The sequence below is a fragment of the Lipotes vexillifer genome, unplaced genomic scaffold (assembly GCF_000442215.2).
Source record: "Lipotes vexillifer unplaced genomic scaffold, Lipotes_vexillifer_v1.1 scaffold606, whole genome shotgun sequence".
NCBI classification, from domain to species: Eukaryota; Metazoa; Chordata; class Mammalia; order Artiodactyla; family Lipotidae; genus Lipotes; species Lipotes vexillifer.
The window spans coordinates 401,139-424,455 of record NW_006780574.1 but is presented as its reverse complement, the minus strand read 5'-3'; the positions used below and the strand labels follow the sequence as shown (position 1 = coordinate 424,455).

General features: G+C 35.7%; 1 protein-coding gene across 1 annotated transcript in view; it reads right to left on the bottom strand.

Annotated features, from left to right (window-relative positions):
• The window catches only part of LRP1B (LDL receptor related protein 1B), a gene marked incomplete at its 5' end in the record, with an annotated part of 1,013,530 nt that overhangs the window by 745,751 nt on the left and 244,462 nt on the right, over positions 1 to 23,317 (bottom strand). The window contains 3 exons of the mRNA XM_007453725.1: positions 5,916 to 6,032; positions 13,060 to 13,185; positions 17,357 to 17,497. Coding sequence (XP_007453787.1) covers positions 5,916 to 6,032; positions 13,060 to 13,185; positions 17,357 to 17,497 — 384 coding nt within the window. The remainder of the gene's footprint in view (positions 1 to 5,915; positions 6,033 to 13,059; positions 13,186 to 17,356; positions 17,498 to 23,317) is intronic.

Below are 23,317 nucleotides of genomic sequence, written 5' to 3'. Positions count from 1 at the left end.
GGAAAGAGCCCACAAATGTTCATGTAAGAAAATTTGAAGGAAGTGTTGTGTTTAACTTAGAAAAGAGAAAGTCTAGGTTGACATCATGATGCCTTTGGTTATCTAAAGAGTGATCCTGTGGACAAAGTTACAGATTCAGACTGTGTAGCTTCATGAGAGACTCCATGAGAATCATTCATGACAATTTTGGGGTGTATAAGAAAAGAGAACTGATTGTATTTGCTCAAGAGGTAGACTGACCATTTTACCCTGTCTAGAGAAGAAGAAAAAAAATGGACAGTGGTGGCAGGTCTAAGAGATGGGTCACTAGGACAGCAGCCTGCTCACATTTGGGAGATGAAAAAAAAAGTGGACCCAGCAAAAGATAGCAAAACTTCTTTTGTCATATTGGTAATGCAACCAAGAAGATGCCCACCAAGCAAAGGGAATTCTAGCAACTTAAGACTATGAGGTATACCATCTGTGATGGGGATAAAAGAGATCTAGGTCTAGATGTGAGGGAACTCTGAAGAAGAGAAAAGAAGAGAAAACAGAGAAAAAAGAGAAAGTTCAAGGAACTCTGAAGAGGGGTGACACCTCAGCTCTCTCAGAAAATCTCACATAAAAGCCTCTCAAGAGAGCTGCATTTTTCATGTGTCAGAGGCCTATGACATGCTGAGAAGCAGAGAGAAGATTATCACTAGATCTACTTAAAAAGATGTTACCTATCTCCTCCATCTTTCCCCTGTTCCTGAAGAGCTAAGGCTAATAAAGAGAGGAGAAGTAGACAGTGAGAAAACAACACATTTCTCTCTCATCCAAGGTCCTAGAACCTCAAGTCTAGCTGGCAATGGGGAGGAGAAAGCTTTGACTAAGATATAATACTGGAGTTTTTTTTTTTGCAGTACGCGGGCCTCTCACCGCCGTGGCCTCTCCGGTTGCCGAGCACAGGCTCCGGACGCGCAGGCTCAGCGGCCATGGCTCATGGGCCCAGCCGCTCCACGGCATGTGGGATCTTCCCAGACCGGGGCACGAACCCTTGTCCCCTGCATCGGCAGGCAGACTCTCAACCACTGCGCCACCAGGGAAGCCCCAATACTGGAGTTTTAAAATGGGTTGAATCAAGTTATAGAAACGAAAAGTTACCAGAGTCACTGGGTCTGCCAGGATGCTACTAAAGAATGGCAAAGCAGTTCCTGACAATTATTATATTTTATCAATACCCCACTGGGTTAATAATTCCCATTAATTAAAATTGTTACACACATATCCAGTTTTTCTTTGTATTATTTGTAATTAAACAAATAATAATACCATACTTAAAATCAGGAACTTTGTTTTTCTAATAATATAGTTGAAAATATCTTTGATACAATTTATGCTGATTTAACCAGGAAATGATTTCTTTTTGATAGCTCTCTCTCTCTCTTCTGTTTGTGTCTGATATTTGCCAATTCTCTTTCTGATATTCTTTGCTCCTTAGTTACATAGAGTAAAATTACAAGTACACTTAAAGGTAAGATTCCAAATACATGAGACAGAATTCTACTATCTTCAAAGATAAAAGATCCATAAGATGGAACAATATTAACTTTGCAAATCTTGGTGGATTTTTATTTATGCCCCATTGAATTATCTTTCAATCTGTTAATAAACTTTAGGTATTTTCCAAAGTTAAATCTTTTGAACAGATCAGAAGTTGCCAACTCACATCAAGACATATTTATTAAAAAACAATAATAAATGTAAGCTATATGGAGATACCTGGAAGATAGAAAAACCCAAAGATTGTTCATCTAAATTTTAAAATAAACAACTATACTGTTTTTGACTATAAATTGTCCAAGGGGCAAAAATGCAAGTTTGCTTGCAATATTCTTATATTTAATCATGAAATATCCTTATATTTAATGCTTTAATTTAGAGATGGGAATGACATTTGTCTGGATAATTGCTCCCATCATAAATTAATTCTGCATATATAAACATAATTATGTCATCAAGTATATGTTAGATAAAATCAAATATGAATGGTGGTTTCCTTAAGTCAGTGGTTCTTAAAGTGTGGTCTCTGGACTAGCAGCATGAGTATCTACATCAGTTAGAAATTTGTAAGAAACGTAAATTCTTAGGTGCCACCCAAGACCTACTGGATCAGAGACTCTGGAAATGGGGCCCAGCATTCTGTTTTTTAATGAGCCCTCCAGAGATTCCATGCTTGCTCAAGGGTGATAACTGGTGCCTTAAAGGTACTTGAACTTGAGTGTCTATTCATACCAATTGGTAAGCACTAAAAATACTGATTCTTGGGTCCTATCCCCAGAGATTCTTATTTAAGGAGCCTGGGGTGAGGCATGGGCAGGTGATTTTAAAGCTCCTCAAGTGATTTGTTAATTGACAGCTAAAGTTGAGAACCAGTGTTAAATCCTATCCTTGAAATGAGATTGACCATTTAGTTCCTTGACATACTTCTAAGACAAACTTCACAATTTTAACATTTCCTCTGTCATTTGCGGCATCAAATTACAGATTCTCCTTTCTGCACAGGTTACCTACTAAAAAAGTTAAAAGATTGTTTAAAGATTAAGAGAGAATACTCAAGGGCCTTCCTAATTATGTGCTTGCCCACATATAATCTCAACCTAAAATGTGCAATTAATTTATAAAGGCAAATGTAAGTAGAATGAATTAGGTTTGTAAACAGGTGACTGAATTCCACTGAAAATTTGACCCTCCGTTACAGTACCTTCAGCTCCTAATTACTACCAGAAACATTTCTAATCATAGGTTTCTCATGTTTTTAAGGCCAAATTTTAATATTCCTTTCAGTGTCAACAGTATTTTTTAAACATAACAGAGGTGGTTCATGGAGCTCAAGTGTAAAAAAAAAAAAATGATTGCAGAGTCTTCTAGTTGGATTAAATCTATGGGAACTTGGCTAACACCAAATGGAGAAGTGAAATATGATCAGTCCAAATTTTACAATGATGCTTAATAAAACTGAAAATTAGCTAAATCTTTATTTATTTCTGGATTATTGCCAAGTAGAGTGACTGCTTTTTTATAAATGCAGTGAATTAAACAATTTACAATTTTTTTGTGATTCTGTATTCAGTGCAGAGATAATTTCTGTAATGACAGAAATTCAGGCCATTCTCCCTTACAACGTTAAAAGTGAGACTGTGCCTACCAGAGCTTCACTATCAGCTTCTCTATTGACATAGATTTTGAGTTAAAATGACAATCTGAGAGATAAATGTATGTTATGAAAGAGAGGAACATGTTTGGAAAGAAACATGTTTCTTATGCTGTAAAGAAGAAATGGTACTGAGACTAACCCATGTTGTTTACTGACATTCTGTAAAATTTCTATATTTCAGAACTATACTATTTGACAACTAAATTTCATAATGTGTACATATCCTGTGGTGTACTGGAGGCATCTGTACCAGCTTGCAGAGCTGATTCTTAAATTTTCAAGGATTCTATGAGTCAGTTGTTAAGCACACAGCCATTATTTTAAATAATAATAATAAATATAAATTTATAATTAAATAACTAACATTGCAAACAAGGGTAATTAATACTCAAGGTTCATAATTTTCTAATTATTTTGCTTTTGAAGTTATTTATGTCAATTTTATCTGTACCACAGAAATACTGTATATTGGTATGCACATCTTTTCCCAATTTTACATTCAGAGAATCATGTATTGGCATTGGTGGAAGTATTTACACCACAAAAATAGGCAAACACTAGATCAGGGCTCCTCTCCACTAGGAGATGTTGAAAGATTTACCAACACACCAATGAATAAAACTCACTATAGGTGGATGTGCATTTAAATAAGATATTTATGGATATGTATAATATAATGGCATTATCTGCCCCCTATTTGCACCCTGTCCTTGGCTCCCAAACAAGGTCAACCTGAAATGGCTGAGTTTTAGTTTCAAGCACACTTGGATTCATGGTTTGGTCCTGCTATTTATTAGTTTTGTGATCTCACGCATGTTACTCATGTCTCTAAGTTTTGATTCCCTTAACTGTAAAACGTGGACAGTAATATGTTTCTAATAGATTTGTTGTAAAGATTCAGTAAGAAAGTATGTGTCTGGACTCCCTCTGGCCCATTTTTCCCCTACCTTCATGAAAATTATGTTAGTTTGCTGGTATAATTATTTTTATTATTATTGAAATTTTAGGGTAATTTTTTTCTCCTTTGATTCAATTAAGTTATCATTAAAGAAAAAATGTCTTACTCTAGACCTGTTACTCAAAATAACTCAGCTCAAAGTCTTAATCGAAATTCTCTAAAGAGCTCATTATGTATCTTCTTAGTCTATATTGTTTTCATGGCATTTCTTGTCTGACTTGGGACTTTGATTCCAGGGTTTCTCGGTATTTAATGTTTTCAGGTTTCTCATTACCTTTTTCGTATACTCTGCATGGAGATACTAAGAACAGAAAAGCATTTAAGGTTTTCTAAAAAATAGAGCTGTCTAGAAGCAGACCCAGCCACATGATTGGTCTGGACATTGGAAAGGAGAGAGGATACACTGTTCAATCACAGGCTTTGGAAATTCTACATGTAAAATGTACAATTAATTGTATGATTCTCTACTGCTTTTTTTTTTTGCAACATCTCTACTATCTTCTTTACAATGTCAACTGTCAATTAGCAATACTTAGTTTATCTTTACTTTATTAGAGGCTATAAACTCAAATGTCTACAGGGACTTAGTCTAGTATAAATAAACATTTAAAAAATAAAATTTTAGGTAAACAGAGAATGCATGCCCTAAATAGAGCCATTTAAATTGAAGGGTTACAAAAATGTCTTCTTATTTCCCTACTCTTAGAAATATTATAACATGGGGTCAAATTATTAAAAATATATACACAAGTGTATTCTATTTTATTTTATTTTATTTTGCGGTACGCGGGCCTCCTACTGCTGTGGCCTCTCCCGTTGCGGAGCACAGGCTCTGGACGCGCAGGCTCAGCAGCCATGGCTCACAGGCCCAGCCACTCCGCGGCATGTGGGATCTTCCCAGACCGGGGCACGAACCCATGTCCCCTGCATCAGCAGGCGGACACTCAACCACTGCGCCACCAGGGAAGCCCATATTCTATTTTAATAAATGTGCTATGCATGTCTAACTTATGTTTCCCCATAGTAATTTTAAAAATCCATAGCCATGCCTGAAATAAAGTACAAGCCTTAGAAAACCCGGTTCATTCCTTTACTATGTTTCATTATACATTACTGAGACAAATGATAATAAAACCTCCTGATACATGGGTACAAATGGGGATAATTAAATTTGCAACTTTATGTAATAATAAATATTTATTGTTTCCAAAAGTAGGAAGATCAGTGGAAAGTGATTAGGAATTTTGTTCTTAACAAAAAACGTTTTAAACTAATAAAAATTTTGTCCTTCAGAATTATACGAGTATAGAAATTAAACAAATGGTTTACCAACTATGTATTCGCAGGCTGTATAGTTTATTGCTCCAAGAGTATAACATATGCATACAAACAAGAAACATGACCTCCTCATTTACTCCAAATGTCACTTGATGAGCTATTCAGTTTGAAAAATTTAATCATTACAGACATAAGATTAATAATGAACATTTGAGAATGTCCTGTTAGCCTAACAATAACCACCTCTTACTAAAATCTGCAATGTTTGGATCCATTTATTTTAGCCAAGGATATGGTTACTGCCTCATGAATGGGACATATTCTGCAGTGATCATTAAAGTACACACTCAGGCCCAAAAGGCAGTAATAAAAAGTAACAGATCTTCTGCCTTGTCAACTTGTATTTATAGAGAAATAAATAGCCTTTTAAGAGAGATTATACTGATAGAATCTTCTGTTTGACACCGTTTCCACTAACAGCATGTTTCACTCGCAACTTACCACAAGATGCTATTTCGTCAGTCTGGTCCCCACAGTCGTCTTCCCGGTCACACAGCCATGCTCTGGGAACGCAGCGCCCGTTTCCACAAGAAAACTGGTCCACCTGGCATGTTCTGGCTAAAATGATCAATTAATGTACACAGAATAAATTTAGAGGCCTTTTGAACAACATTAAGGATAAAACAGATCATGCAATAACCCTTTCACACATAAGATGTTACATTGCACTATTACATATTTTTAAAATAAACCTTTATTAAATTTTTAGTAATGCCAGCTTGCCTGCCTTCTCTAAAGTTCACATGCTTTACCCTTCAATTAAAATGAATGCTAAGTGACAAGATATTCTGTAATCCTCACACACTTCCATAAACGAAGCTATGAATTCATTATTTTACAATTTTTGCCCAGCACATGCTTATGAATATATGGCTGAATTAAATTTCATCCAACTTTTAATTAACGAAAAATAATTTTGCATAGCCTTTTCCAATAAATCAAGAAACTTGCTGCAATGTAGGAGGAAGGATTTGGAACTAACAGGGTAACTGGTTTCCAATTATGGGGTCCGAATTGTCTTTGTCCTCTAACATTTTCAATGCATTTATTTCTTGATCTCCAAATGATTTCAAGTATGGATCAACAATGCAGAAAACCTTTTCTAAAACATACACTTAGCCTTAAAATGGATTTTTTAAAGCTCACTTTTAAGCACAGTTATATAAAAATGTATGACTTTTTTTTTTTTCCCTGCGGTATGCGGGCCTCTCACTGTTGTGGCCTCTCCCGCTGCGGAGCACAGGCTCCAGACACGCAGGCTCAGCGGCCATGGCTCATGGGCCCAGCCACTCTGCGGCATGTGGGATCTTCCCGGACCGGGGCACAAACCCGTGTCCCCTGCATAGGCAGGCGGACTCTCAACCACTGCGCCACCAGGGAAGCCCCCAAAATGTATGACTTTTTAATCAAAGTATACTAATGAACTTTGCTTTGGGCTCTCTTAAGGGTTTCAATGAACACACACAGGGAACATTGCTTTCCTTGGTAGCCGAAGGCAGTGCTTTAAAATTATTCAGTGAAGGGGTTATGTTCCACAAGGGGTTTGATTGCCTTTTTCTATTATGATCAGATCAACTTTTGAAAGCATGAGAGCCTAGATAGCTTCCTTAATTCTTCTCCCGGGTCTTAGTTTGTCACATACTTATTTTTATTTATTTTTTATTTATTTTTTTGGAGTATAGTTGCTTTACACTGCTGTGTCAGTTTCTGCTGTACAACAAAGTGAATCAGCCATATGTATACATATAGCCCCTCTATTTTGGATTTCCTTCCCATTTAAGGTCACCACAGAGCACCTAATAGAGTTCCCTGTGCCATGCAGTAGGTTCTCATTAGTTATCTATTTTATACATAGTAGTATATATATGTCAATCCCAATCTCCCAATTCATCCCCCCACCCCGTCCCAGCTTTCCCACTTGGTATTCGTATGTTTGTTCTCTACATCTGTGACTCTATTTCTGCTTTGCAAATAAGATCATCTATGCCATTTTTCTAGATTCCACATACATGCATTAATATACAATATTTGTTTTTCTCTTTCTGACTTACTTCACTCTGTATGACAATCTCTAGGTCCTTCCACATCTCTGCAAATCACATACTTAGTTATTTTTAAATGTTTGATTTTCTTTTTTTTTTTCCTTCTGTCACTCTGAGCTACAAACCTGTTTTCCTGAGTTATCAGTATACCAGCACTCCTTCTTTTTACTAGACCAAAGGAAAGAGCGGGAAATGTTGGGAAGGGGACGCTCAGACCTATCAATATTTGGGTGAGACAAAGATTGGACAGTTGAGGAACAATTAGGGTCTGAGTTCCTGTGGCTATGATTAGAGAACACTGCTTAGTTTATAGATGTCCTCTTTTTTCCTGGGCTTGAGAATCAGAAGGATGTGTTCCTATTTCATCAAAACACCCTGTGAACTTTAATACTGATGGTTGGTATAAAATAGTGTATGGTTCAAAGTCATCTGAACACAGTAGAATGGGTTTCCATAAATTAGGGTTTCAGAGGTCATTTAAAATAATTTCTTAAAAGTCATATACTAGTTACTTTCTTTAAGAAAAGTGTACTTGCTATGTAAAGATGTATACCTATTTTGGTGAATATTTAAAGGATTACTTGAGAAAAACAAATGAAACATTTCTGGCTTGATTTGTTATAGTAAATTGAATATAGTGTTTCTATTCTCAGTGGCTATAATTAGAAAGACCAGGAAAATTGCTACAGTATGTATTTTGCTTTGATTATGTGGATAAGGGTCCTGAATCTAAAATATTTTGTGTAATATCTGATTTTTCCCTTTTTACAAATAAGTTGCTTTAGATTAACAGAGTTTAAGGAGCCCAACAAACACATATGATTCTGAAGTTTTCCATGTTGAAATTTTAAAGTAGGGTTCAATATTCCTCTACTATTTTATTTTGTTAACCCTATGGATTTTCTGCTAAATTACTCTAACATTTAGGCTAAATCAACAAAGTTCCTAGGTAATTTTACCTAGGAACCATGCCTACTTGGAAACCATGCCTACTTGGAAAAAAACCATGCCTACTTGGAAAAAAATAAGTATATATTTGCATTGGCCTATAGAAGTGTGAAGGTGTTGGCTTTGGTTTACTTGGTGGGAAGGGGAGGGCATAGAGCTATGAGACAGATTATTAATTTTTTTCTTACATGTCTATCATTTCACTGGTTGCAGTAAATACTTTTCACCTTTTGAGTTTTAAGAAAACTTTAATAAGACAGTTTTCTTTTCAATTCTTCCTCCTGTCTTTCTTCCATCTCTCCCTCTTCCTTTCTTCCTTCCTCCCTCCCTCCCTCCCTCCTTCCTTCCTTCCTTCCTTCTTTCCCACTCTTTCTCGTTTCTTTTGTTCTCACTACATTTCTTTCTTTCCTAAATCTCTCCTTTCCTCCCTCATTTCCTGCCTATTTTATTCCTTCGGTCTTTCTTGTTTCTTGCTTTAAAAAAAAGATATTATTATATATTTTCATCTCCATTAAACTCTAAGTGACCCATAATAAGAGTATATTAAAATTTCCAATACAATGTTTTTCTGTTCGATGTCCTTATATCACTCTCCTAGTCATTCGGGTTTAACTCTAGCAAGTTTTCTCAGATTGTCTTCTTTCATCAGGACTGCTATGCTGATTAGAGAGAAGAATGAGAAAGGATTCCTAGAAACCTATCTCACATCATGTATGACCTACCTCACATTGTTATGGGATAGGAATTTGTGTGTCACTTCATTAACTCAGATGCTTGAACAACTTATATGACTTCTTATTTCTAAGAGTATTTACTGGCTTATTATAAAATATATGAATTCATTGTCTTTTCTAATCATGGAGAAAATGATCTTCTTAGTCTACCAGGCAAATTTAACTGATTTCAGATAAGAAAGATGCTTCATTCCATAAATCTACAAGTACTATCTGTCTATATGATATAATCAGATTGACTAAATTATCACCTTTTAATCACTAGATTTGTATCAAGAAGACACAACCTTTACTTTCTCAGTTCTTGTTCCCATCAGTTCTGAGTTAGTTTGGAGGTGAGATTAGCAGGGCAGCCCCAGAGGACTCTAATTTTGTAGCTAATGCTGCTGTAATGAGGAGGAAGTTTACACCTCCTCAGTGGAATTGTTTATTTAGCAGTGAATCAGAAATTCACTGTCACAATGTGAATTTTTTCTACACATCACTAATTATGCTTCCCATGACTAATTATGCAGTCATGTAGCAGTGAGAAATCCCACAATGCACAGGAACAGCAAGGAGGGGGAGAAGAACAGAGCTTAACACATTGTTCCTAAACTTTACCTGTGCTGTATTTTTTTTTTTTTTTTTTTTTTTTTTTTTTTTTTTTTTTTTTGCGGTACCCGGGCATCTCACTGCTGTGGCCTCTCCCATTGCAGAGCACAGGCTCTGGACGCGCAGGCTCAGGGGCCATGGGTCACGGGCCCAGCCGCTCCGCAGCATGTGGGATCTTCCCGGACTGGGGCAGGAACCCGTGTCCTCTGCATCAGCAGGCGGACTCTCAACCACTGCGCCACCAGGGAAGCCCCCTGTGCTGTATTTTAATCAAAGCATTCCATTTAAACAAAACCTATGTCATATAAGAATATACTCTTCAGTTTCTCTTGTAAAAAAGTCTGATTTTTTTTAATACACCAGGTTTTCTTAATGCAATCCTATCTGTCTAGTTTGAATTTAGTTAAAATTTGTGGGGGGTATGAGAAGAACAAATATTATGTAATCAAACCAGAGTTCTATGCTGTGGGAAAAAAGCCGGATTGAAATGGCCTAGGCGTGAAGACACAGATCATCATGATTACTATGGGGAAAAAAAGAAATTCAAATCTAAGTACTTCTCATCTTTGTCCTCTGGATCTCCCTCAAAAGTAGGCAAAAACATTTTGTTGTTGATGGAGAACAACTCCCAAGCCCTGCCTATTAGCTCTGTTCTGCCCGCTTTGTATATGCCGTTTCCCTTCTAGGCACACTTTCCAACCCTCCACCCTCTACGGACTTCACCTCACCCTCCACAATCTATGCTCATCAATCACTCATTGTTCTTTCAGTAAAATAGTTCTATCATCTAGAAAAGTATCGGGAATGATATCATTAATACCTGTTTGTCATCATATAGCTCTATCAAATCTTAATATTTTTCTATATTTGCTACAGATGTTTTGTTTTATTTAAAAAATTATGTATTATAGTTACATTTGAAGTTCCCTGTGTAATCTTTCCCAACCACATTTCCCTCTTTCTTTTAGAAAGGTAACTACTATCCTTAATTTTTCTTTTTTTCATTTCCATACATATTTTATTCCTATTTTTATATATTTGTAAATCAATAAGTACATATAGAACTCTTTTGTATTTTCATATTTCATATGAATGACCCTGAATTGTTTATATTCTTCACCTTTTTTGGTTAATATTGTTAAAATTAATTCATGTGGATATTTGAGTTCTTATTTTTCATTTTAATTATGAATAACATACTATTATGTGAATATAACAGTGAATATATATGTATATACATGTGTATATATGGAGATACATGTGTATATTTCCTTTCTCCTGTAACGAGCATTTGGCTTGTTTTAATTTCTCTGTTACCAGTGTTAAAGCAATGAAATTCTTATTTGCATCTCTATGTGCATAGGTATTGGAGTATAAACCTAGAAATAGAATGATAGACTTGAAGGTATGCACATCTTCACATTTATTGGATTTGGCCAAATTGCTTTACAATGTAGAAAATCAATTTATCCACCAAGAATGTATGATGATTCCTTTTTTTCCACAATCTTGTTAACACATGGTTTTATCAGATTATTTTTTCTAATTAAATGACTTGAACTGTTATTTAGTCATTTTTCTTCAGCTTTTTTTTTTGGTAAGGCTTAGCTTAGACATCCCCTCCTTCAGGAGGCCTTCCAAGATGGCCAAAGACTAATTAGTTGTTCCTTTACGTGCTCCCGTTTGAGGGTCAACTTAGCACTTTGAATACTGCATGGGAACGGCCTGTTTACATGTCTTTCTCCTCACCTTAGCTCTTAGCTCCTTAAAGAAAGGTATTACGTATTTTTCCTCATTCTGTCCCCAGTGCTGTAATAAATATTTATCGAATTAGTAGATCCACGAGGGATAAATCCCAAAGAAACAACAGAAAATTGGCTTCTGGTAGGAAAGCATATTCTTTTAGATATAAAGTAGTCACAATGCCAAAGGCTACAGGACAGTGGAGTAAATTACAAAATAATCCCCTTATGGGAAATAATTTATCTAGGATACATATCCATGAACACATCTATATCTAGAAATGTACAGAAATGGTCCAGCCAGGGAAATTATCTAATGAATTTGCTATATTTTCCCAATATAATGAGCTATATGACCTATTCATTTTGGTAAAACAAAATGGAAATACATTGTAACATGACAACATAGTTTTCAAAGCTAAAAGCCATATTTATTTTTCTCTTTGCTCTTTTTATTCAATTTGTAAAGGTGTACAGTGACCATAATAGTTATCATAAATATACTGACAAGAAGACCTAGCAGTGAGTGGCAAACTCAGCAGCCATCACTTAAAGTGGCACTCGAGGTGCAAGCAACTGGCGTTCTATTTTCTAGTGAACTGAAGGCCTGGAGTGGCTTAGAAATCTTACTAATTAGGATTGATTGTTTTATTTGCTCTTATACATAGCATTTTCACTTTTACTACTATAACTAGCTAGTCAATCCCTAATTCTCCTTTAAAAATCACATAGAGGGCTTCCCTGGTGGCGTGGTGGTTGGGAGTCCGCCGGCCGATGCAGGTGACATGGGTTCGTGTCCCGGTCCGGGAAGATCCCACATGCCGTGGAGCGGCTGGGCCCATGAGCCATGGCCGCTGGGCCTGCGCGTCCGGAGCCTGTGCTCCGCAACGGGAGAGGCCACAACAGTGAGAGGCCCGTGTACCGCAAAGAAAAAAAAAAAAAAATCACATAGAATGAGAATGTAGCTAGGGATTCAAAGATTTACTGCAATGGGATAAATTATATGGAAATATAAATAGGCTTAGTGGTCTTGGAACTTTATAAAAAAAAAAAACAAAAAAACCCAACTATCCCACATAAATAATACGCCAGGAACAGAAAACAATTTACAGAGGTATTCTACAGCAGACTAAATAAAATACATAAATTATTTTTTCAAGGTTTAAAAAAAAAAATGTAGTTCTCCATGTGAGATGGCCTACATCACAGTATCCTCACAAACTTCTTCCTCCATTGCCAAGTAAGATTCAGCAGGGACAAGTCTTGTCCAAGTAGTATATCAAGAGTCAACTCATATGAATAGATAAACTGCCAAATTACTTTGGAAAGCAGAATCATACCCAAAGATTAAGTAGAAGATAATTTGTATTCTAGCCTTTGTGGCATCAAACTCTGAATTCATTTACTACTGCAAAAATCAGATCATCAGCACTAGGAAAGTCAGCTTAGTTCAAGGCATTGACCTGCATTTTTATGGAGACTAACTTTGGAGGAGATTTATGTATATATCCAAGCAAACATTTACCTGCGCAAGTTTGATTGGATTCATCTTCATTACTTCCACAATCATTAGCTCCATCACAAAGCCATCTTTTGGGGATACAGCGATGATTCTTGCATTTAAACTGATCATCAGGACAGCTATGATTGACTGGGGTGAGGCAGGGAGGAGAGGAGAAGTAAGTTGAACAATTTAAAACTGGATAAAATTATGATTATTTTAAGGAATAGTCATGGAAATTTTATGGTAATTATAATATTATAGTACAATTAATCTATATCTTCTGTCATTCACTGTCTCATTTTATACAAAATAATAACATTCTAGGCTCTGTTAAAATGTAGTAGTTTTACAGAAAATATCAAGGAATTAAAGTTCAGATAAAAGGGAATATACTCATTTCTCATGTCTTCAAGTAAAACCAACTACATCCGCTAAGTCTCCTTTCCCGTCACTTATCATAATAGGCGATTGAACTTCAGTTTTACCAAAAACATTGAAAATTAACCTCAAACTTTAATGTGGAATGCAACAAGTATGTGTCAAATAATTTAATCATATATCAAAAATATCTGTGTTTCTTTTAAACCGCACATCCACTTCTTGAAACATTAAATAAGCCTAATTTTGTTATGTTTTGCTCAATGTTTTCTGGGACTGGAAAGAAAATTTGAAAAATAAAAATGCATCACTTGTGACCTGGAGTTGATGCTAAATATAAGATCCTGAATAATTTTAATAATAAAAATAATCATCATGAGTGTTTTCCCCTAATATAAACAAATAAACATGCAGCCACAAAATATACTGAGGACATGACCAACCCTCATATGGGAAGCTGAGCACAGCCAAGGATTAAATCTCCAATATCTAAGCACAACAGGAGGCCATCTTAAAGTTAACCTCCTGTGATTACTTGTCCTGCTTTCTGGAGGCTAAATTCCTAACTGAATTGGCATGATCTTCAGTATCTGTTTCATAACTTCAACATTCTTTCTGAAGTAATTTTCCTTGTGCCCAGTAGTTACACTTCTGTATGATAAAAATAAATGTTGGTACTAGTTTTATTTAGAATTTGAAAAATAGCCATTTTATCATGCTATTGCATAGAAAATGTATTCCTTTCTAGTCAGTTTCTACGAAACACTATTTATTTAAAGTAGCCTTACTCATAAAGTGGTTTTATCACTTTTTGGAAGTTTTTATTCATACATAGTAAAAAATAAATAAATAAACAGGAAGAAAGGGCCTTATGTTTTCTGGTATTTGAGCATGATTAACATTTTCTACTCACTTCAGGAACTTTAGCAAGAATAGCTGCTCAGGATAAAAGTCATCCAATATATTAGAGGGTCAACATTTTAAAGTATTAACATTATGCATAAGCACTTCAGTGAAGCTTGATCAAAGACCTTGCAATTTTCACAGTGTTATAAATGGGAGGTTAAAAAGGAGGACCAAATACAATCCATTGTCTTGTGATTTGGAGTTGAGAAGTAAAATGTTAACAGAATTCAAGGTCGAAGCTTATGACTACTTACAATAAAAAATAATCCCCTGAAATGAATTATGCAGTGCTGAAATATTAACCATGGAACCCCAGGAATCTAATGCTGCTCAGAATCAAGCAATGTTTAAAGAAGACACCATACTGCTGGGAGGTGGCTAGAGATGTTTAGTTTTCCATTGCCCCATGTATTCAGTCATTCATTCACCCACATGCTAGTTGCTGTTCTAGACTCTGAGACTAAAATGATGCTACGTCATAGTGTGTCTCCTCAGGAAGTCTCATCTATTAGATGCATCAAATAAATAAGCATAAAATTGCAATATGGTTTGGCAACTACCATAATAAGAGAATATCCAAGAGATGTTTAACTCAACTGGGCTGTATCGAGAAGGAGACATTTGGTGTTCAAAAACGACTTCCCTATGGAGGTAATGGTAAACTACGGTGAACTCCATAACTGGGAACAGACAATGCAATATCACAGAAGAAAGAGAAGGACATTTTTTAGAGATTTACATGTAGTTCAACATGACAAGGACAAAGAGGTTAACTGGATACATGACAGACATTTAAAGCTAAAAACGTAAATGTGAGACATAACATGAAGTACTTTCTGTGGAGTCAATAGATTTTAGAATTTATCTTGTTGGTTATGCAGTTACTGAAATGACAAGATTAAATTTCATTCTACAAATACCACTCTGGAAGCAGTGTGGAAAGTGGGCTTTTTAGTTAAGGGAAGAATAGTGGTAGGAGTAACAGCAGGGCACCCGCTGCATTCATCTCAGGTAGGAGCCTAATTTATGCAGTGAAGATTTAGACGAGGTAAGGATAAAAAATTAATTACTTAAGAGGTAAAAGAGATGAGATTTATTGATAGAATTGAATATGGACTATACGTAAAGTAGAAGACACCAGGAAAAGGCCATGGTGTAGGTTTGGGTGATGTGATGAAAATAATGAAAGAAAAAAATATTGACTAGGAATTTTAATATTACAGTTAACAGTAGTAATGCCCCCTCTATTCATAGAGGAGATGAGTTTCTTTATGAGTTGGTGACAAGAACAATCACACAGAACAGGGACCTATAGGATTAATTCCTAAATACTGGGATAAAATATCTGTGCTCTACTTGTGCACTCTGTGACTATGCAGGGAGCTGAAACGCAGGGAGCATTCACTGTAACTGTGAATAAACATTGTGAGTCATGAGGAATGAGGCAATTAATCTAATGAAGGGGGAAGCTGGGGCGAAGTGAGAGTAGCATCGACATATATACACTACCGAACGTAAAATAGTTAGCTAGTGGGAAGCAGCAGCATAGCACAGGGAGATCAGCTCGGTGCTTTGTGTCCACCTAGAGGGGTGGGATAGGGAGGGTGGGAAGGAGACGCAAGAGGAGGGGATATGGGGACATATGTATGCATATGGCTGATTCACTTTGGTGTACAACAGGAACTAGCACAGTATTGTGAAGCAATTATACTCCAATAAAGATCTATTAATAAATAAATGATACATTGTTTGTGTTAAAAAGTAGGAAAAAAAAATCTACCCTTAGATGAAATGCTCCTCCCACTCCAAAATTTTTGGCTAATTTTATCAATTTAGTATTTAACATTTTACTTGTGACACACTTTATAGAGAATAGATGGTAATAGGATTGAAAATAAGAAGTTCATAATGTTGAAGTCAGAGTCCATGTTTGGAAAGTAAGAGAAAGTTGTATTAGATTTATGTATTAATTACAATTTATGTATTATATATTTTTATACAATTTGAAAATATTTTTAAAAGTCCATATTCTTGGAATTTTCTCCCCAAATTGTACGCCATAGATGCTCAAACCAATTTTGTTCATTCTTAACAAGGAATCTTTAAAACTTTATTTTTATATTCTTGATTGAAGTTAAAAGGAAAATGGAGGGTTGCCAATTAACTCTCAATTAGTTTAGCCACTTTAACTGAAAAAAATATATTAACTGAAAAAAATCATTTTCTTTTAAAAATAATATATATAAGTCAAATCAAAAGACAAAAGATAAATGTCTGTCACATACCTCTCTTCATATAAAAATATATCATATCTCTCAAAACCAATCAGGTGGTGATTCTTCTCAAATGTATTTTCAAAAGTTTACTTAATCTGCTTCTCAAATTGTTTTCCTTCCATATTTGTAGGACATTTCTTCATCCCTACCAGAAATATGAAACTATTCCTATTATAGCAAATGATAAACAGCTAAATAGAAGCTAAAGGGGAGAAAAATCAACCCTTTAATTTCTTTAATAGTCTGAGTGTCCCTATGTGTTTCCTACTATGTACTGAGCCAGTGAAGTTAGGTAATAACATATTCCAAACCCGTGTCTGTTTCCTTGGATCATCTTCAAGGCTCTGTTGCCAAGGAGCAATGGAGTGGATCATGACCTTCTGTACGAGTAATTCTGCCTTGGGGGAGTTTAAATTGATTTTCCACATCTTTAAATTCACAGATCTAAAGGGTCTCCTATAGCAACCTTCTAACAATGGTACGGTGGCGCTGACAGCACAAAATAGAAAAGAAGAGAATTTCTGGAGCGAGCAAAATGGTAGTATTCAAAGATGGGGAAGGATGAGAAAAACAGTGCTTTAAAACTATGCAAAGGAGATAATCTAAGGTCTAATCTCTATACAAAAGGATGACTGAAAAAAAAAAAAAAGCTAAATTCAATCTGCATCAATGATATTTTTAGATTTTCCCAAACTGCTTTGATAGTTCACACACTCAAAGACTCAGAAAGTTTTAACATAACTTGAAGGAGAACATACAGCAACTGACTGAATCTTCATCACTTCCATCTAGACAGTCATCATCGCCATCACATTTCCACCGAGCTTGGATACAGTGTCTGTTTTTGCAGCGAAATTCTCCAGCTTTACAAATGTGAGGTAATTCTTCTCCAGGATTAACTACGGTTAAAACAAATCCAAGGTATATAAACACTACTAGATACATTCAGTTCATTAAAATGTAAATCTTGTTGTAATAACAAAATACTGATTGCATTTCATTTTATAGAGAATATGAAAACATCTCAACATTGTAGTGGCAACCATCTCTGGAAATGAGAAAAGTTTAGGTTTTTCTGACAATAATTATTCTACTAAGAATTCTAAAAATTCATTTTAAGCAACTGTCTCCAGAATAATAACCACAATAATACAATACCATCTTATATTTATGTTGTTAATAGTTTTACTTTTTAAAGAGCTCTTATTCGTAATCTCAGCTGATCATCATGACAACCTATAAAGAAGGCACGGCAAAGAATTTTACTACCTCCACCTTACACATAAGTACACCAAAAACTAATCAAAGTGAAAAGACAAGGGAATAGCACACAGCATTGATGGCTGTATTTACTTCGCTGGTCTGCTAGTGGAAAAAAACAAACGAACTCAGGTGTGGTTAAGTATTCAAGGAAGTATTAAGTTAATCAAAATGATTATATACTCAGTATCTATGTTCCATATATCCCATGTTCTCTGATCAAATGTTAGGAATTCCACTGATTGGGATTTATTCGCAAATTGGAAGTGTTGCTTATTCTTCTGTTCTCTTTGAGTGGATTCAGTAGAGTCTGAAAAGTGAAGGGAATGTGGCAATGGTTAAAGTAAATGATTTGTATTTCTTGGACTGAAAAAGGTGTTGAATTATCAAAAGCTGGTTTATTACTAGAAGAAACAGAAGCCAATTTTTCCACCCCAGCTCTGATAGCCTTCAGCTTTATTTTGGGTAACTGCTTTGGACTGATGAACTGTCACAAAACCTATATGCACTCCAATAATAAGGAATAACGAGGAAACATATGTGGCTCTTCCAGAACACTCTGTGTTTCACTCCCTTAACCCTTACATTTTCTGTGCTGCAAAGAATGGAAGAGGGAATGTGACGCTGAACCATAACTGCAGAGAATCTGTTTCAGAGAATTATGCATGGGGCTGGGCAAGGAAACGCGTCCCATATAATCCAGATTCTTATTTAAGGCCTTAAGGGTGAAAAATAATCAGTGTGGTGAATGAAATATTCAGTTAGATCAAAGGTAACCCTATGTGTCTTCTGTCCCCTCTCAGACAAGCGGACATTGTACATAGGAACTGACAGTAATTTTTCCCCCGTTTAATCTTTTTCAACAACAAAATGCAGAAGCAGCAATTTCTCTAATGTTGTCTTTCCATAAGGTCACTTGAAAGTAACAAATTTTGTAAATATACATATTATATATATACATATTCCTGTATATACATATTCATATATATACACAGAGAGAGAGAAAAAAGAGAACAAATCTCAAATAGGAAATTGTAATAAATAAAAACAAAAATGGGAGATCATTGGGTCTCCTATTCAACCCCAGGGTGCCTTTTTATAGCAGCAACTGGGAATGAATATGGGACTCAAGACAAAGTGGAGGTGTAGAGACTTCCCTGGTGGCACAGTGGCTAAGAATCTGCCTGCCAATTCAGGGGACACTGGTTTGAGCCCTGGTCCGGGAAGATCCCACATGCTGCAGAGCAGCTAAGCCCACGTGCCACAACTACTGAAGCCCGCATGCCTAGAGTCCGTGGTTTGCAACAAAAGAAGCCACCACAATGAGAAGCTTGCAAACTGCAACGAAGAGTAGCCCCCGCTCGCCGCAACTAGAGAAAGCCTGCACACAGCAATGAAGACCCAACGTAGCCAAAAAATAAATACATAAAATAAAATTAATTAATTAAAAAAAAAGAACACACATTAAAAATAAAAAAGGCGGAGGTGTAATCTGGGATGTGTCTGACCATCTCTAGGATCAAGCTTTTCTCTCAAATCTCTAGAACTGACCATTGATAACATGCAAATTTCCCTTATTTTGAGTTTTGTTTGTTCAATTAGACCTTAAGATCTTTGAGGGTGGTATAGTTTCTTCTTTTGACTCTATATAAGCCAAACTTAGAACTGGAACTAGTAGTTTGATTAATTTCTACTGCATAATTATTAAGCCTAACAGTCAATAGTCTCTCAGTGTTTTTTAAAAATATTTCCATCAGACAAGAAACCTGATTTGAGATGTCACCAGCTTCCTCACCATTTAAGTTCAGCTTTAAGATTTTCTGTAGTCTCTCTATAGTTTACTCCAAAGAAATAGTAAGTCAATTCTGTTGCTGCATAGCTTGAGGATCGAAAAACCCAAGAAACCATTGATTCTCTTCTGATAACAATCTTAACAATTTCAAAGGCTTAGCTTTCACAGGGTCATTTGATCAAATAACTCAACCCACAGTTGTAAGGAATGATCAAAAATATCCATATACAAGAGTGAAATTATAGTTTCTTCTAAATAATTATATCTATATTTAAGAAGATTCATTTGTCTATGGAAAGACAAACTACCCTAGAAAATTGATATTTCTAAACTAAATATTCTTTAACGTAATCAATTTAGAGAGAAGGTCTCTAAGTCTACTTAGGTTTCAAATGTTTTTCAAGTGATATGTCGATCATTATGGAATAAATGCAAATAGGAAGAATTTCCAAACTTGCTTTAAACATTGTTTCAAATGTATGTGGGCGGTCAGTTATTTTTAAATGTTTGCTCATATAAATGTGGAAATTTTCAAAAACAGATGACAGTGATGTCTAAGGTTTCATTCACGTTTTTCATCATAGGTTATGAATAATTGCTTCAGAACCAGTAGAGCTTACCTCCTGAGATAACTTTTTTATATCTACTGCATCTGATAATGATTTATATCAATGTCATTCAAACATATCAATATCACTTGTAACAGCAGTTAGGCATTGCTTATATCTGTAATAACAGATGTATTAAAACATATACAAATATTTTTGACATTTTAAAGTTTGTCTACAATTATTCTAACCCCTGTAATTTGTTGGAGAGGCACTTCTCCACGGTGTTTCTACATGTCTTGTGTCAGCTTTTATTCTGGACTTTTTTTCAAGGATGTTTATGCAGCTAACAGCCTTAGAAGATCGAAGTAGAGCTTCCTTTCAGAGCAGAGAGCAAGTCTGTTTCTTGACCAGGATAGTAAAGATAATGTCTCTCTTTAGGGCAAAGGTCGGTCCTCACATGATGTGGAGGTGGGGTAGGGCAAGAAGAACCAAGGTGCACATGAAACTTCAGCAACCTGCTTTGCCATGAGTAATAAAATCCTTTGTGTCTGATCAAAGGATTGAATGTCTTCTGTGTAAATCTATGAAACGCTGGTGGGCTAACATGCTAGATTGCAATTAGGGGAAAATTTAAGACCCTTCATAATAGTAAAGAATTTTTTTAAGATACTGGATTCTGATTTTCAAAGTCTCCCAGGGCGTTCGGCATCATTAATGTAAGCCAGCACTAACCCAAGTCTCCCAGATGGAATCAGTCATTATATCACAGAGAAACCATGATATCAACGCTGCCTAGGTTTGCTCAGGATACATAATGATAAAAGACAGGTTATTTTTGAGCCAGCAATGTCCATTATCACAATAAAATTTAATGTGATAGGTGATAATCTGGATAAGATGGCAGTTTAGACATCCCAAAGCATGGTCTTTTTCTCAGCGTTGACCTAACTGTGGAACTGGGCAGCAACATCATCTATCATAAGACCCTAGCTGATGGCCAGGCAATCTACCAACTTTTGCAAGAATCAACAAGATGATGAAGCAAGGATATCTGGCATCATTAAAAGAGGGAATAGCATTCATAAGAAAATAAGATTAGCGTTCTGTACACCTTGTACAAACTTCTATAAAGGAGTTATTTTATAATTCACTTTCACACATCTAGTTGTTTTTATGAGGTCTTTGAATGTAGGAAGGATAATGCCACATACAGAACAGAACAGTGCCTAGAACGGAACTAGCTGTAGAGGAGATGTTCAAAATTATTTGTTGCCCAACTTACTGGAATTAACAGAGACTGATAATTCTACATTACAGCCATTATTGTAATGAGAGATTCTACCTCTGGAGACTGAATAAATACTTCAGGAAAACACTATTACTTCAACTGGCTCAGCAGCTAATGCTCGTCTCCTTTCACCCAAGTACATGAATGAAGTTAGCTTAATTTAAGGGAAAAAAGACTGATATGTAGCTAGAAAGAAAGAAAGAGTGATAAAGTTCCCCGCCAACCAAGAAAGCAAACATACAGGAAAAGCTCCATGTATGTCACTTGCTTCCAGTGCTTAATGTGACAGAACCCATATTGCACTTGGGTATGTAGGCACAGCCAGAAAGTGCTTTCCATATATTAACAAATGCTATTCTTACAAGCTTTGCTTCAGAGTTGTGCTTTGCACTGTGAATTTGAAAACTGAATTCAAAACCTGTAATTCTACAGGCAGGGTCACTTCTAGAAAAAATATTACAACATTATCTAACCAGGAAGAAAACTGACAAAGTAATAAACAATCCTTTAATTTAACCAGGATTGGAAATAAAATGACATGAATCATGGCATGCCTGGCAAGGAACTGCCAGTTCTCACACATCCTATGATGCCTGCTGTTAGAGCAGTGGAATTAGAAGGTCTCTGCATGACTTGTCAGTACACTGCAAAGGGAAATATGCACTCTAGAATTAATTACTTTCTTTGGTAAAAACTGCTAGAGTGATTGTTAGAGCTATGTCGAGATTCAATGAGGTAAATGAAGAAACCTTACTAATAAACCATTTTTATTTTATTTTAGTTTTGAATCATCTATTTGGATCTCAGCTCAGCGACTGGATTTAATAACATATGTCCCTGGCTTTGTTTTAATAAGCTGTGGTGCCCATGAACAAGTGTCTATATTTCTAATTTTGCTTTTCTTCTTTTCAACCTCAGTGTGGTAATCTATTCTAAACTGATTCTTGTCTCCTCTCTCAATTGATAATTTGCTCTTGACTATATCATAACAGCATTAGTCCCAGGACAAAAATAAAATAAAGTTTCCCTATTGTCCTTATATGTTTCATATTATATGTTTATTTGCTTAACAAACTGTACCTTGCATTTTGGGAGTACAGAATTTCTTAACTATCCCTTGATATGAGCAGAGAAAGAGAAAAACCTAAAAGAAAACAAAGTTGTAGTTTGCTGGATGACTCTGTATAAGATTGCCTATACTGGAAGGCAGCGTGAAAAATGCTGCTATGGTTTTGGAATTTTCTCCTTTAGATCATAACAGGATGATGTTTCATTAGATAGAGTGGTCTTCTGAGAAGCAAACCTAAGTGGTACATAATCTTCCTATGCACAGAAGGCCATACATATTCATCTGGATGGGGCTTCTAAATTTTTACTGCCTTAAACTTTTTATTACACATTATACTGCATATATCCTGGAACATAAGGCTTGTCACAGCTGAACAGATAAATGGCTCAGCCATGGTGGAGCACTGTTTTTGACGAGTAATGTATCTGGTGTTCCAGAAGGTGAAGGAGGTCACAGAGTACCACTGACATATAACTGTGCAATGCTACCCTTGGATGACCAATATTTGGGGTAATGTTTAAGTTGCTTCTTGGGACTAAGGCATATTGGAAAGCTCTGTTCTTTTTCTTTTTCTGTCCAGGCCTAAAGAGGCATTTAAAGAATTACTATGTTACTGTCTCATTACTCTAGACAAAATTATGCTGCTATTTAGAAAAAAATAGTGACTATCTTTTTAAAATTTTTTTAGGAGCTTAAATTCCTTTCTCAGGATTACTCCTGTCCTCATTTATTAATTTTCTATGCTATGTGATTTTTCCC